The 16,156-nt window shown below is 36.3% G+C and overlaps 2 protein-coding genes across 7 annotated transcripts in view; one reads left to right on the plus strand and one right to left on the minus strand.

Moving 5' to 3' along the window:
• Positions 1-308: 308 nt before the first annotated feature.
• Positions 309-16,156, plus strand: part of il15 (interleukin 15) — a 58,419-nt gene continuing 42,571 nt past the window's right edge. For 2 of the 6 annotated variants that reach the window (XM_060873097.1, XM_060873098.1), the window contains exons 1-6: positions 310-680; positions 6,014-6,108; positions 9,173-9,269; positions 9,378-9,419; positions 9,629-9,775; positions 11,766-11,925. In XM_060873097.1, coding sequence (XP_060729080.1) covers positions 582-680; positions 6,014-6,108; positions 9,173-9,269; positions 9,378-9,419; positions 9,629-9,775; positions 11,766-11,897 — 612 coding nt within the window. In that variant the 5' untranslated portion in view covers positions 310-581 and the 3' untranslated portion in view covers positions 11,898-11,925. Of the gene's footprint in view, positions 681-6,013; positions 6,109-9,172; positions 9,270-9,377; positions 9,420-9,628; positions 9,776-10,233; positions 10,902-11,765; positions 13,999-16,156 lie in introns of those variants that run through there. The other 4 variants (XM_060873096.1, XM_060873099.1, XM_060873100.1 and 1 more) reach the window with 4 other exon arrangements.
• Positions 15,082-16,156, minus strand: part of inpp4b (inositol polyphosphate-4-phosphatase type II B) — a 195,604-nt gene continuing 194,529 nt past the window's right edge. The window contains exon 20 of the mRNA XM_060873092.1: positions 15,082-15,819. Within this exon, the coding sequence (XP_060729075.1) occupies positions 15,687-15,819 (133 nt within the window). The 3' untranslated portion in view covers positions 15,082-15,686. The remainder of the gene's footprint in view (positions 15,820-16,156) is intronic.

Raw genomic sequence — 16,156 nt, forward strand, 5'->3', positions numbered from 1 at the left:
TAAATATAGATGGCTTAGGATAAAAAAATATGTATCTGCAAAGTCAGTAAGTCGATATACACTAATAATGTTAGAAAATATTTGAACCTATTGATGAAGGATTATAAAGTGGTGCATTAAAATATGGCCAAATGTTCTAGTCGAATCTGGAGTTAATCATTTGGCATGAAGACAGGTGAACATAATAATGATAAGTAAAATAAACACAGCTGTCATGTGTCCAAAAAAAAAAGAAAAAAAAAAAGCCGGCAAACCGGCCCTAATGTTTTCTCCACCCATTGACACTAGTAACCACGTTTCCTCTTGATAGTTCAGCTCAATGGAAAGCCACTTATGTAACTGCTGTGCGAAGTGAAAGCTATGATACGGCTTTGGGGAGGGTTGCAGTGCTACGTGTAGTTGTTGTAGAGTGTGTAACACAGGTTGGGTTTTACGCAGCTGTGCTCACACTGGGAATGTGATGCATGTACCCGACAGTGCGCACGTATGGACGGCGTGAGAAGGACGTGGGAGCGGTATGATCTGTCGCTCGGATCGGATCTCGGACTTTGACATGATGAGAAAATGTGAAGAAGAATTGCATGGCCCTGGTAGACATCGCGCTGATGAGCCTCCTTCTCATCCTGTTCCTCATTTTGGTCTCGGGATTTGGGAGTAAACCCAGAAAGCATAAATCAAAGGTAGGCGCAAAGAACAACAGCTGAACTCATCCGGGTTTCTCCTGTGCGCGCACTTGTACACTGCTCCAAAAAGAACTATGTTCGCCAGGATATAAATATATATTATATTATATTATATTATATTATATTATATTATATTATATTATATTATATTATATTATATTATATTATATTATATTATATTATATGCATTATTATAATAATACTTATTATATAGTAAAGGCATACATAATCTCTCTCTCTCTCACACACACACACACACACACACATACAGTACGCACGCACACACACACACGTGTATATATATCGTCATACATGACAGTTAAACGTTTTAACATCATGCAATGGAAATGACTTTAAATTTTATATGTTGTCTACCACCAAAATAAATTTGACCCCAAAATCTTGCATGCAATACCAATAATTGTTCTGAGCATTCACATCAGTTAAGCTTTGTAAAGTGGTCGTGGATTTCGCCATGTGAAGGTCAATTTTTAAATATGCAATCCAAATTTCTTCCATTATTATGATGATTTTGTATTGGTGCCAAATGCGTAAAATGCCATAGCGAGCAAATAGACAGAAATTGGAGGACAAAAGTGACGCATGTTTTTAATCAGAAACACTTTCAGTTTCGGATCTCGTGTGTTGATGACATGTAGGAGTGGCTTGCAGGAAAAAGTGCAACCAAATAGAATGTTTTGGTTGTGCGTACTAAAGTTGCTTTCGGTATGGCAAGCTGAACTTTATGACTTGGAGAATTACAAACAGTTCGGCATTCACTGGAAAGAAGGACAGGCAAATGCATAAGGTCTTATGAGCTACACACTTATCGAGACCTTTAGACTTTCACTGTGTTCCTGTCTTACTCTATACAATATCCATCAGCATTTTAACTACTGCACTACACTGTTAATTAATATTAATATGCATGTAATTAATATGCATGTAATTAATATGCATGTAATTTGGATAAAGATTTAATAAAGATGTAATACACACAATTCAGTTTTGAAAAGCACATTGCACACACCTTATATATTAATAGTGTGTAAGCAAGAAGAATTTGCTTTCACGTGTGAACAAGAATCATTCCAACATACTATTTGTACTATATATAGTATATATGACAAATAATAGATTGTACAAATGTAATGTAATGATTGTGTAAAATAATGTAAAGGTGTAAATAAGATACAACAGATAAGAAAGTTAAACACTGGTTAAAAAAAAAAATCTAGTCAGCATAACAAATATTTTCAGGAAAATACTAATTCATCTGTTATAATGCTAGTACATAACAGAATACCGATCTTCAGTAACAGAATTTGGAAAGATATAAAAGACAAATCAATGTGGCACTGGACCAAAAATCAATAAATACTCCGTTATATTAACACTGTGAATTGTATAAAAACTGTTATGGCTCTTAAAGGAGGGGAAGTGGTGGCCTAATGGTTAGAGAGTTTGACTCCTAACCCTAAGGTGACTGAGGTGCCCTCGAGCAAGGCACCGAACCCCCCCAACTGCTCCCCCGGGAGCCGCAGCATAAATAGCTGCCCACTGCTCTGGGTGTGTGTTCACGGTATGTGTGTGTGTTCACTGCTCTGCATGGGTTAAATGCAGAGAACAAATTCTGAGTATGGGTCACTGTAAAGATTTTCAGCCAGGTTCTCGTTGGCCTTTCTATCTTTCTACTTAATTATTTTACATTTACATTTACAGCATTTGACAGATGTCCTTATCTATACTTACATTTTTTTAGCTCATTTTAAAAAACTGAGCAATTGAGAGTTAAGGGCCTTGATTAGGGGCTTGGTAGACCTGGGATTCGAAATCACAACCTTTCAATTAGAGTGCTGTTGACATTCACATATTATTATGCACAAACTATTCCTATGCACTATCTATCTATCTATCTATCTATCTATCTATCTATCTATCTATCACTTAAATGAATAGAGTCAGACTAAATAAATAATGAATAATGTATAACTGATTATTTAGCTTGTCATTATACACTACACTACATTTATAGACACCTGATCATCACACCTATATTTTGGCTTTCTTCAATTTGTTTCTCTAAAAAGTTGGATTCACACAATTGTATAGCATTTTCTTTTCATTTTTTAGCATATAAATATCCTTCCACTGCAACTAACAGGCCTCAAACCTGTTCCAGCATGACAGTGGACCTGTATACAAAGTGAGTTTGGAGTGAAAGAATTCAAGTTATCTGTATTTAACCCTGACCTCAAACCCGCTAAACACCTTGGGGATAAATTGAAACACTGACTGACCCTGGGGTCTTCTCACACAACATCAGTCCCTGACCTCACTAATGTTCTTATGGCTGAATGGACAAAGCAAGTCACCAAATCTACCAGAAAGCCTTTCCAGAGGAATCAAGCCTGTTATAGCAGCGTGGTCTAACTCCATATTAGTACCCATGGTTTTGGAACTGGATGTTCAGCAAGCACATGTGGGAGTGATGATCAGGCACAAATATTTGGCCATGCAGTGTATGAACTGTTGTTCCTTTGGTGTTGTTGTCTTTAATGTGTGGAATTAAAAAACACTGAATAACAGTCAACAACAGTCTGGCGTGAAGCAGCTTGACACAAATCAGAGTGACTGTTACTACCCTAAAACTCCCCAATACATATGAATTTATATTTATTAGGAAATGGCACATGATAATTTTAGCCATTTTTCTATTAGTTAGTTCCTGTTCCATTAAATCTATAATATGCTGTTCCTTCACCTTCTCTGGAAATGAATACGACTGAAATAAATGGAATTATCATGTTACTGATGTTCTTTAAAAGCTGTTCTGTTCATGGTCCTGCAGTAGGTTCGTCCGTATGATTAAACTATACTGTATATCCGGCTCTCTATCTGGCTTGATAGAGTTTCTAGAAGGTTCAGTTCATTGCAAACATAAATTACTATTTCATTTATCAACAGAAAATGACAGTCATTATATCAGGGTATATGTGAAAAAATAATTAAACATTGATCAGCCTGTGATACTGAGATAACGTAGGTGATGTAAGCATAATAAACTTTAAAAGACTCCCAAAGTATCTATCGCATGTTGTCTAATCAAGCAAGGCTTTGTTTTCCCTGCCTCTATATCTGACCCAGAATACCAACAGCATACCAACTTTAAATCACCCACATTAAAACATTTATGCATTCCCCCTGTAGATACACACATCAGATTATAAACCCTGATGCTTATCTACCAAAACCAAACATGGACCGCCACCTCAAAACAATGTTCTTTTTGAGCTCCAAATTCATCTCTGTCCTGCACTCAGGTCATGGACTTTATTCCTCTGGCTATTTAAACACCTGAGCTGACACTGTCTTTGGACGGTCTCGTCATCCAACGTAATTCAGTGCAAATCCTTTACTAAATAAACAACTTTCCTTCAACTTTTTTTTTTTTTTTTTTTTTTACAGTGGTTTAATAGTATTCTCAGATTCTGACCTATCTGAATATTGGAATAAACCTGGAAACTGACCTAAAAAGAACAAAAAAAGTTTTTAACAAAGCTATTTTAGTTGCAAAAACCATTTCCGGTCCTCTTTCCTTGTGGAAAGTTTTATTGTGAGAAAATGTGAGATCCCAGATACTACACACCTATACAAGAGTAAGTTCTGGTTTCAAGAGAAATTCAACTATATATAATACTTTTTACTATATAATATACTTTATATTACTTTATAACCACACTGAGACGTTTCACTGTTTGTATCACTCCGCTTTGTCTGTGTTCACCACAGAAAAATGAAATTTGATGAAAAGTTTACAATAACTGTCTATAATTATAAGCTAACAGCTTCTTCCGGTTCTGTTTCATTTGCTAAAGATATTTAAACCAAATAATTTAGCCACATTGTCCAAAATATCATATTGAAGTTTAAAATATAATATTGTGTATAGAAGCACTGCAGAAGCTAGCACACTATTATGTATCGCACAATTGATAGACGGAACTATGAGTCTTTGTCTGAAATCTTACAGAGGCAAGGCAAGGCAATGCAAGCCAAGGCAAGGCAAGGCAGGTTTATTTGTATAGCTCATTTCATACACAGAGGTCATTCAAAGTGTTTCAAAGAGTTCAGTACATGTACAACATCTTACAGACTATAGGACATATTATATAGGTTTCATAACCTCTTAACTTAATTAATAACTTAATTAATAACCAGCCCGGTGCATGTCAGTATACATCATTTTCATAGATTGATAATTACTAGCTAATTGTTACTAATTGCTTAGCTAATTAATTAAGAAATGCTTGTTAATCAGCCATATACCAAGTTAGTTCATTTTAACTTAATTTTCTCATGGTTAAGTTAATTGTTCATTTGAAAAATGCTGTGGCTTTTAAACATTTACCTAGTTGGTTCACAGTCATTTCCAGTCTGCTGGAAAGTTCTAACTTGGTCCAACCAGTTACTAGCTGTCAAACCTCCAGCCAAGCTGGTCAAACTGGTTATATTAACATGATACTTAGATCAGTGGTTGACTAAAATGATCTAACATTTGTTGCTGTTCAGTTCAAAATATCTTTATGGAATTATAGAATCGGTGTGGAAATGAATTGTAGATTTAGTGATAGAAATATAATGAAAATATTTCCATCTACTAGTACATTCCAACTGGCAAAGTTAAACTACAAAATAACTAAGTAAACTACTAACTGGAACTGCAAAGGTTTGCTATGTTATTAGCACACTGATACGATTCCTGCTTCAGGGAACATCAACAACTAACACGGTATGCGTGACAATAAATAGTGAAGGTTAAATTGTAACTTATTTATTTATGTTGTTGACATTTCACTCCATAAAGAGGTGTCACTATGTAAGTGTTACATAGTTCTTCTGATCTAAAGTTCACCTTTATCCTACGTTTAAACGTTACTATCTTGGTGGGCGTAGTCTTCCAGGATAACTCCACTCTATCCACAGGACACGCTGTTTGAGGGCTCAAACAAATCAGTGATGTAAATCATGTGCCTTCACATTCACCAGATCTTAACTGATTGTACTCAGAGAACCTTTGGAGCGATGAGTAAGACTTGTCGCCAAAACAAAAACTGGGAGACGTTTGGTGTTCCTCGCACCAGTACAGCTCCAGAGACTGATTGAATCTGTGATGGAGAACATTGAGGCTCAGCACAATTCTGTCACTCACCTGTATTTATAGACATGCAAGATAAGAAGCTCAAAATAATAACAATTATGTAATAATGCACTTCTATGTGTTTTTTTTTTTTTGTTTCTTTACAAAAAAATGCTCTTCTCTTTTGCAGAGAACCTTGAGGTGTATCTGTGTTGTTTGGGGCATTGGCAGTAATCTGGAGTACCATATAACCCTTGAGGGTTGGAATTCTTTCTTAATTCTAAGGTATATAACTCTAAAACATTCTTTATCTACTGAAGTACGAAGCTGGACATGTTTTGATCTTGATCAAAAGGCATTGCTGTCCCTTTATTTCTCTTTATTAAAACTCTGTTTGGAGAGGTTTAGCTTAATGTTCAGCACATAAAGACTGTCAATGTAAAAAAAAAAAAAAAATCAATGTAACTTTCATGTTGTTCGCATCAAAATGATCAAACAGACAACATTCAGGTTTGAAAGGAAAAAGGGCAAATAGAAATGTTTAGAAATGCTACCAGAAAAATGAGCAAGTATTTTCTTTTTTTTTTATCATTTCTTCTTCTTATGTCAACAACAGGTTGAATTTACTCAGTCACATTGCCAGAACATAAATCTGGCAGTGCAGACATTATGCAACACATTTATTTAACACATTTATCGCTCCCTTTCATGTAACTATTACAGTTTATAAAACAATCCAGTAAAAGCTCTGTCGTAATGTATTTCTCATCCTCACACATTAAAAATGTGCAGATACTAGAGAAAATTCCTGGCGCTCCTGATTTGCCTGAAATGTCTGGGTGTGTAAAACGTACAAACTGTCAAAAGCCAACACCTAAAAAGTGCAAGCTGTTTTATTACTAATACAGAAGATTCCAGTTATCAGGTATTTGCAAATCTGGCTTATTAAACATCCAATGTGGGCCAAAAAGTGTCTGTAAACCAACGGATTATGCAAACGAATACAACCAGAAAGTAGGTTTTTCCTTAAAGTAACAAGACAATCAGACTTAAAATAAGTTTATTCTATTATTAATGTGTCTGAAATGATCTATTGACTGGTATAATAATTTATAATATGTTAATCAAGTCATTTTTTAACCAGTACGTGATCGCTTGATCTAAGAAGATGGGCATAACCTTATGACCACTGAGAGGTGATGTGAATAACACTGATTATCTCTTCATCATGTCACCTGTTAGTGGGTGGGATATAGTAGACAGCAAGTGAACATTTTGTCCTCAAAGCTGATGCGTTTGTAACAGGAAAAATGGGAAAGACTAAGGATTTGTGCAAGTTTGACAAGGTGCTGGCTAGGCGACTGGGTCAGAGCATCTCCAAAAATGCAGCTCTTGTGGGGTTTACTCAGTCTGGAGTGGACAGTATCTACTAAAATTGGTCCAAGGAAGGAACAGCGGTGAACCGTTGACAGGGTCATGGGGGGCCAAGGCTCATTGATGCACGTGAAGGCAGGTCCGTGTGGTCCGATACAACAAACAAGCTACTGTGCTGTAGGAGTTGATGTTGAAGATGTAGTTGATGTGCTGTAGAAGTTGATGCTGTGCTGTAGAAATTGCTGAAGAAGTTGATGTTGGTTCTGATAAAGAGGTGTCAGAATACATAGTGCATCACAGTTTGTAGCATATGGGGCTGCATAGACCAGTCAGGGTGCCTGTGCTGACCCCTGTCCACTGCCGAAAGCACCAGCAATGGGCATGTGAGCATCGGAACTGGACCACATAGCAATGGGAGACGGTGGCCTGGTCTGATTAATTATATATATTTTTTACATCAAGAGAATGGCCGAGTGCGTGTGCATCAATCACCTGGGGAACGCATGGCACCAGGATGCACTATGAGAAGAAGGCAATCCGACAGAGGCAGTGTGATGCTTTGGTCAATGTTCTGCTGGGAAACCTGGGGTCCTACCTTCCATGTGGATGTTAATCTTACACATACCACCTACCTTGCAGGGCATGTACACCCTTTTATGGAAAGGAAATTCCCTGATGGCTGTGGCCTCTTTCAGCAGGATAACGCGGCCTTTTACAAAGCAAAAATGGATCAGGAATGGTTTGAGCAGCGCAACAAGAACCTCCAAATTCCTCAATGTGCTGAACAAATAAGTCAGATCCATGGAGGCCCCACCTTGCAACTTAGAGGACTGATACCACTTTTCCACCAAAAAAAGAACCGGGTGCTGGTTCAGAGCTAGCGCTGGTGCTGGTTCAAAGTTGGTTCCACTGGCAAACCTTCTAAGAACCGGTTTGCCTTTCCATCGGCTAGAGAGCCATCACAGTGCCGAGTCTGACGTCTCTGTATACGTGTCACGTTTCCCAGCAACGTTTGCGCAGCAGCGGCAAACACAACATCAACAATGGCAGATGTTGCTTTACTGTTAATGCTCATGGCTTTGTGAACCTACTTTAACATCCAAACGTGGTGAATCCAACGTCTACGTGCAGCTCCATGTAATCTGTATAAATGGAGGTTGTAATCGAGAAAGTACATAACGTTATTTTATCATTAACACAGAAAAAAGTTAGCTTTAGCATGTAGCTACTTATTATCATGTGTGCTGATAATGTATCATATCGCGGTAAAGTAAAAGTGTATTAAACATTAGTATACTTAAGGTATATTATCAAATGCGCTAACAGTAGCCCCGCCCACAGCCCCTGACACAAGCGGTTCTTAAGTCTAGACCAGCAACGTTTTGGTGCTACTTAAGAACCACTTTTCCTGGTTCAGAGCCGGTGCTTTGGCTTTCGAAAAAGAAAGAACTGGTTCTAAATTAGGCTCCGAACCAGCACTCGAATTGCCTCGGTGGAAAAGGGGCAATGGGAGGCCCCACCTTGCAACTTAGAGGACTTAAAGGATTTGCTGCTAGCAACTTGGTGCCAGATACCTCAACACACCTATAGGAGTCTAGTTGAATCCATGCCTCAATGGGTCAGGGCTGTTTTTGCAGCAAAAGGGGGACCAACACAATATAAGAAAGGTGGTTATAATGTTATGTCTGTTATGCTTTGTGTTTTGCTTTCACATCATATTTTAAATAGCTGTCAGCTCCTCTTACTGCTTGGTATTATTTAGTTGTGTTCTTTCTGGAAGACTTATTAAGATCTTCTGTAATGCACAAAGCAAAACCATGACTGAAATGTTATTTAGATTATTTCCTCTCCCTGTTTTGCACATTTACACCTTGCAGTGATTCGTTTGCAGTAAATCACGTACTGGTTACAAAACAAGTTTATTTTACATGCTGACTAATAAAATAGAAATGTGATATTGTTCATCTCTGTGTAGCTGTCTGAGTGTGTTTACGACGCGTGTGGACGCTCACAGTGAGCAGAGTCTGAAAGAACTGCAGGTGGTGCTCAAAAACATGACTCCTTTTTTTAATGTAAGCCATATTCTCTTTTATAAACGCTTTTTTCCTTGCTGTGCTTTATTTCTGAACCGCTGAAAAAAAAAAAACAGGCTTATTGATGGCAAAACAATTTGTTTTTAGGTATCGACAGCTTCCTTGTACACTCCTTTGCCAGATGTAAATGTAAGTTCATTTTGCTTTGATGATAAACTACATCAAACAAATGGATATATTTTTATCTGCCTGTTTAGTGACTTTTTTTTTTTTTTTTTTTTTTGTAAAGATTACAATATTCGATGTTGTTTACCTCTACATGATTATACACGTGTGGTGGAGGATGAAATCTCTGATTGCAGTTTAATGCTGATCATAGACTTTCCTCCTGTCTATAGAAATGCACTCGAAAATCGATGTACTGCTACCTGTTGGAGTTGAGCGTTATACTAAACGAGGAAGAATACAACGACGAAGACGAAAACATTAACGACATGTCACAAATAATTTTCTCGATTAAAAATTCCTACCAAAATGGCAACACCGTAAGTCCACTGAAATGCTTTTTTTTTTAAATTATTATTTATTTATTACTTTTTTCACCACTTGGAAAAAATATGGATTTAAGCTTTAAGCTAGCTAAGGATTACATGAATTCTTTATTATGTACAGTATTATATTCAAATATCCACTCAGCCAGTCATGTGGCAGCAATGCGATGCGTCGAATCGTTCGGATTCAGTTCGAGAGCTTCAGTTAACTTAAAAAAAAAAAAAAGTGATTATAATGATTTTGACTGTGGTATTGATGTTGGCACCAAATGGCAAATTTGACTGTTTCAATTCAATTCAATTTATTTGTATAGCACTTTTAACAGTTCACATTGTCTCAAAGCAGATTTACAGAATTATCGAAACAGAATAACATCATTTTTTTAAGTTTAAAGTTTAAAATGAAGTTACTACAGTATATATATCTCTAAAATCTCTCCCTAATGATCAAGCCAGAGGTGACGGTGATGATGAAAAACTCCCTGAGGATGATATGAGGAAGGAACCTTAAGAGGAACCAGACTCAGAAGTGAATCTCATCCTCACGTTTTGTGACACTGGACAGGAAATAATGTCAATGTAAATAACGTCCTTTCTACAACAGTTTGTAGTCGAGTGGAATTAAGCAACTAAGAGCTCCTGAGGAAATAACGGGTCATTCCGAGTTCACCACAGACCCAAAACTAATTATTTCTTGCCAAAGTCCTACCAAAGGATTTCCTGGGATTTTCACGCATGACTGTAACAAATGAACAGAGAAGAAGAGTCAGACTGGTCCGGGATAGCAGGAAGTGAACAGTAGCTCAATATGCACTCTGTGGTGAGCAGGAAAGCATCTTAGAAGCACAACACACTGATCCTGCAGGCAGATGGGTGAAAAAAGCAGACCACCAAAGTGAGCTACAGTATAAGATTCTGTAGCTTCAGTAAGAACTGGAAACCTTAAACTGGTGATCAGTTAGTAACCATAGCAACAACAGCAAAAAAAGTCAGTAATGTCACAGTTTGTCCACAATCTGATGTTTGATGTGAATATTAAATAAAGCTCTTGAGCTGTAACTGCATTACTGAGTGGCTGCCACATTACTGGATATTTGGATATTTGCATAAATAAACACTCAAAAAAACCCTCTTCTTCTTCTTCTTCTTCTTCTTCTTCTTTTTCTTCTTCTTCTTCTTCTTCTTCTTCTTCTTCTTCTTCTTCAATTTTTCTTCTTCTTCTTCTTCTTCTTCTTCTTCTTCTTCTTCTTCTTCTTCTTCTTCTTCTTCAATTTTTCTTCTTCTCATTCTTCTTCTTCTTCTTCTTCTTCTTTTTCTTCTTCTTCTTCTTCTTCTTCTTCTTCTTCTTCTTCTTCTTCTTCAATTTTTCTTCTTCTCATTCTTCTTCTTCTTCTTCTTCTTCTTCTTCTTCTTCAATTTTTCTTCTTCTCATTCTTCTTCTTCTTCTTCTTCATTTCTTCTTCTTCTTCTTCTTCTTCTTCTTCTTCTTCTTCTTCAATTTTTCTTCTTCTCATTCTTCGTCTTCATTTCTTCTTCTTCTTCTTCTTCTTCTTCTTCTTCATTTTCTTCTTCTTCTTCTTCTTCTTCTTCTTCTTCTTCTTCTTCTTCTTCTTCTTCATTTTCTTCTTCTTCTTCTTCTTCTTCTTCTTCTTCTTCTTCTTCTTCTTCTTCAATTTTTCTTCTTCTCATTCTTCGTCTTCATTTCTTCTTCTTCTTCTTCTTCTTCTTCTTCTTCTTCATTTTCTTCTTCTTCTTCTTCTTCTTCTTCTTCATTTTCTTCTTCTTCTTCTTCTTCTTCTTCTTCTTCTTCTTCTTCTTCAATTAATTACCAATATAACTGTTGTTCCTGGTGTTTTTTCCCCCTCAATTGTTCCTCAGTGAATCTACTACTAACTAATTCAAACCTTACCTTTGATTTCTCATCATAATTTAACCCCACCGAGGCTGTTTTAACCAACATGCAGTTTATATCCAAACTGTTTAGAACTGCAACACGTGTTTAGCATGTGAACAACATCAACTTGCCAACTCCACAACGTTCTCCGCAAGGATGCAGGAATTTCTTCAGAAACTGCTTTCAAAACTGCCTTATACTCCCAACAATGACTGTAATTAGTACACTAAATGTACACCACAGCCTTGATGTAAGTAATCTCTTTTTTTATGCATGGTGTCAAACAGACTGAAACTGTATTAATGCCATTAACTATATATCTATAGTAATATTTATTATTAACACAAAAACCTACATTATACAAAGTTTATACGAGTTATGCTCAGTTCAAATGTGCTAATTGTTCCATTTTTATTGTTTTATAAATGGTATTATATCTATTTTTATACAACTTAGGTGTTTTTTTTTCTTCCTTTCATTCTGTTTGATGTAGCACATAAAAATAGCTGTGATAAAATGTTTTAATGCCTAAAATAACTGCAGTGTTTATTTCAGCCATAAAGACTCGTTATCTAAAGATGTCTAGAAAAAATATTCCAGCTATTTGTTGTCTTGTATATAATATTGATAATATGATGTTAAAAGCTGTGCTGGATGCCATGTTTTGCCTAATAATTAATCGTATTTGCTATAAAGTGGGGCGGATGCCCTAAATTTTAGAGGTGGATGATCTTTAATGATCCATAATGATCGGAAAGACTGTTGAAGTGGGAAGAAGTGGCCTGGATTTCTAGCTATTTGTCTATTTGCACATATCTTTTGCTAAATTATTTCTCAGAAAAAAATTGTCACCTGTACAGTTTTATAGGAAAAGCAATCCGAGATCTTCGTTATTACTTGCTCTGCACTCAATCGTTACGCTGCTGTGATGACAACATCAACACCTTCTCTTACAAAAAGAGCTTCATGCTTCCATGTGAAAAAAACACCTTGGAATATTAAAGACTGATGGTGAGCATTGGGGTTACAGTCGCTCTTCTGGTCCGTTGTTTTGGGTTGAGTGAAGCAGGACCACAGGAGGTTTAATCTATGTCTCTGTCTTCACACACGGTCACCAGGTTTAGGAGACTGAAAAAATGCAGGTGGTGGAAATAAGATTCCTCTGACAGGGTTACTGGGGTTAGAGTGAGGAGCTCTGCAATTTGGAAGAAGATCAGATTAGAGCTGGAGTAAAATGAACCAGTTGATGTAGTTTGGACATGTTATGAATGATGTCCACATGGGGAAAACCAAGGACCTGTTGGAGGGATCATATCACGAAAAAGCCTTCATGGGAACATGCTTTGAGAGGAACTAGCATCTGTGGCCAAGGACTTATAGGAAAAGCTTGATCATGTTACTGAGTGAGTGAACAATAGTCTGTGTGTGTCCTTAAGGTCTAGATGTTTCTAGGAACATTTCTGTTGTGGATTTCTGTTCTGTCAGGGAGTTTATCATGATGATTATTTTTAACTGTTTTCAGTTGAACACATTTTTAATCATAATCATCTCAGTGTTCTACTGGTCTTACTGGTGTCTACAGGCATGAGCTAGGAAGTCTAAAAAAAAAACACTCTTCCAACTAAACTGCACTAGGTTATGTAACACGAGTGAATAACTATACGGTTGCAGTTCCTCATTGCGTATACTCTACTTCTACTGCTTAAGTACTTTAACGTCCAATAGAACGCGATTCAATCCAAGGTTCTGCTCATTTACTTTAACCCAGCTCATGATGTCAAACCAACCAAAATGCGTCTAATAAAATAGACCATATGTGTACAGTACTGGGGTTTTGTATATGATCATCAAACCCATTCAAAAATTGGATATATTTATTATGTTTTTTACATCATATCCTTGTATCAGTGGTGTGTGCACTATGTTCCATGTCCTTACAAAGCTACTTGTTGTCTTTAACTCCGTTTTGAGTGAGGCAAATGAATCTAATAAAGCAGTTATTCACATGTGACAGCTCCGGAGTCATCTCTGTGCCAACGTGTCACTTGCTTGATGCTTTTTGACTTACCGTTAATACAATTAAAGGATTTATAAAGGGCGGAACTGATTGGTCCAGCGATGAGCTTTAGAAGGAATTGATAATTGATGAATCAGTTCAAATGAGTCAGTCTGATTGGTCAGAAGGTGTTGATTCATTTTCTATAGCAGGGGCTCTGACAGTAGGTAGGTTTGATAAATATTATGATAAATATTAATATTTATTGTAGGACATGATAAATATTGACTGGAAATGACTGGAAACTAAAAACATCAGTAGCTCGTATTCAAGTGACCTCGATTGTTTTCTTTGTCGTCTTTTTCTTTTTAATCCTCCTTTTTAAGTCTGGATTGTTTTCAAGGTTAAAAAAGACAAGGTTAGCTTCAGTTTAGGTTACTGTAGGTTTAACGCAAAACTTTAGATACGACTGCTATTTGATCAGCCCATTTTCGGGGAGACGCCCCAGATTTTGAGAGGCTTTTCACGCCTGCGTTACATTACCTGACATTAGAATCAGACGCAATATTGAATTTCACATTTCCTTATGTGAAGAGAAAACTCATGACGTGACCTTAACATGACTGTCAGAGGAATCTTAAAGTTCATGGGCTTTCTGCCATCATAAAGGAACACAAACTAACTGAGCTCTCTGTTCTTTAGTTCAGTGCTAATCCTAAGCTTATACAACATTTTCACAGTGGAGCTTTAATGACCAATTTACAAAACATCCTACATGGAGTTTATGAGGACTACACACATGTAGCTTTGCCCTGATTAACATTAAATACCCTGAAAGGAATAAAATGTTGTCTATGTATACATGTATGCATATCTATATCTAAAACTATATGTGTGTATATATATATATATATATATATATATATATATAGAGAGAGAGAGAGATAGATAGATAGATAGATAGAGAAAGTGAGTGAGAGAGAGTTGAGAGAGAGATACAGATAGAGAGAGAGAGAGAGTTGAGAGAGAGATACAGATAGATAGATAGATAGATAGATAGATAGATAGATAGATAGATAGATAGATAGAGAGAGAGAGAGAGAGAGAGAGAGAGAGTTGAGAGAGATATAGATAGATAGATAGATAGAGAGGAGAGATAGATAGAGAGAGAGAGAGAGAGAGAGAGAGAGAGAGAGAGAGAGAGAGAGAGAGAGAGAATATTCAGGAACGACGTGGGTGTGTGAAGATTGTGAACAATCAGAAACAATCTATGAGACTAAAAAAAGCCTTTAAAACCTTTTCTGAGAAAAACCAGAGCAGATTCTATATTTAAATCTATGGAGAAAAAAGTGCTTATGCCTGCATTTTAATCATTTGACGTCAAAAAAAAAACAACCCTGAGTCCTCTGATCGTTTGTTTGACTTTGTATTTACTCAACAATTCTTGATCACCCAAGTGTATTGCACACTGTAGAAAAAAATGATCTAAGTGGACGATTTGCCCACTCTGAGTGTGTGGCTTGGAAACTTCATACTCTATGTACACAATGTAATACACATGTGCAAATAAAAGAAACGAGAAACAGATGCATTGATACAAACATTTTGTCAAGCCCTGGTGTTTAAAAAAAAATAAAATAATAATAATAATAATAATAATAATAATAATAATAATAATAATAATAAAATTAGTCTTTAGTGTATGTAACAGTGTAATCTGTTAACAAAAAAACTAAACAAAACAAAAAAAATCCACAAATCTTAACAAGTTCACAAAACAACTCTTAAAACAATCTTTAATTATCTCAATGATGTAATAACACTCTTATAACACTCTTATAACAATTACAATAAGTGAACAGTTTAAAAATAATAATAAAAACTAATATATATATATATATATATATATGTACATGCATTTTTTCTTTAAAACAAACATTATTTTCAATACAGAAGAATAAAAAAAAAAAAGGAAAGACTAAATGAAGTAAAGTCCGGCGTGTCTCCGTGTCGTCTCACGAGTCCACCTTCCCGTACGTCCCCTCGGGCGGCCGGTAGTACTTGGGGAAGGCCATCAGCTGCAGCATGTTAAATGCATACTTCCTGCATTTTATATTCTTTTGCACGTTCTCAATCCGGCAGCCTTCTCTGATTACAGGGAGATGGAGAGAGGGAGAGATGATAATGGAGTTATGAAAGAATGAGAGAGTAAATCTGCTGATGCCCTTCTGAAGGGTTTATTTTGCAGGTTAGCTCACTTTAATTTTTTACGTAATATAAAATATAACGGTCGCTGTGCATTTATTCCTTAACTAAACCACAGTGAATTCTCAAATCTGATTGGTCAGAAGGTGTTCATTAGTGCTCGCTCCCTAGCAGTATCTCTGACGGCTGTAATTTAAATCAGAGGTGTATATTAATGCTCTTGTTTTGATATGGTATTGTTTCTATAGTAACGACTCATTCCTAGGAAAAGATGTATAGA

This window comes from Tachysurus vachellii, chromosome 6 (genome assembly GCF_030014155.1).
Source record: "Tachysurus vachellii isolate PV-2020 chromosome 6, HZAU_Pvac_v1, whole genome shotgun sequence".
Taxonomy (NCBI): domain Eukaryota; kingdom Metazoa; phylum Chordata; class Actinopteri; order Siluriformes; family Bagridae; genus Tachysurus; species Tachysurus vachellii.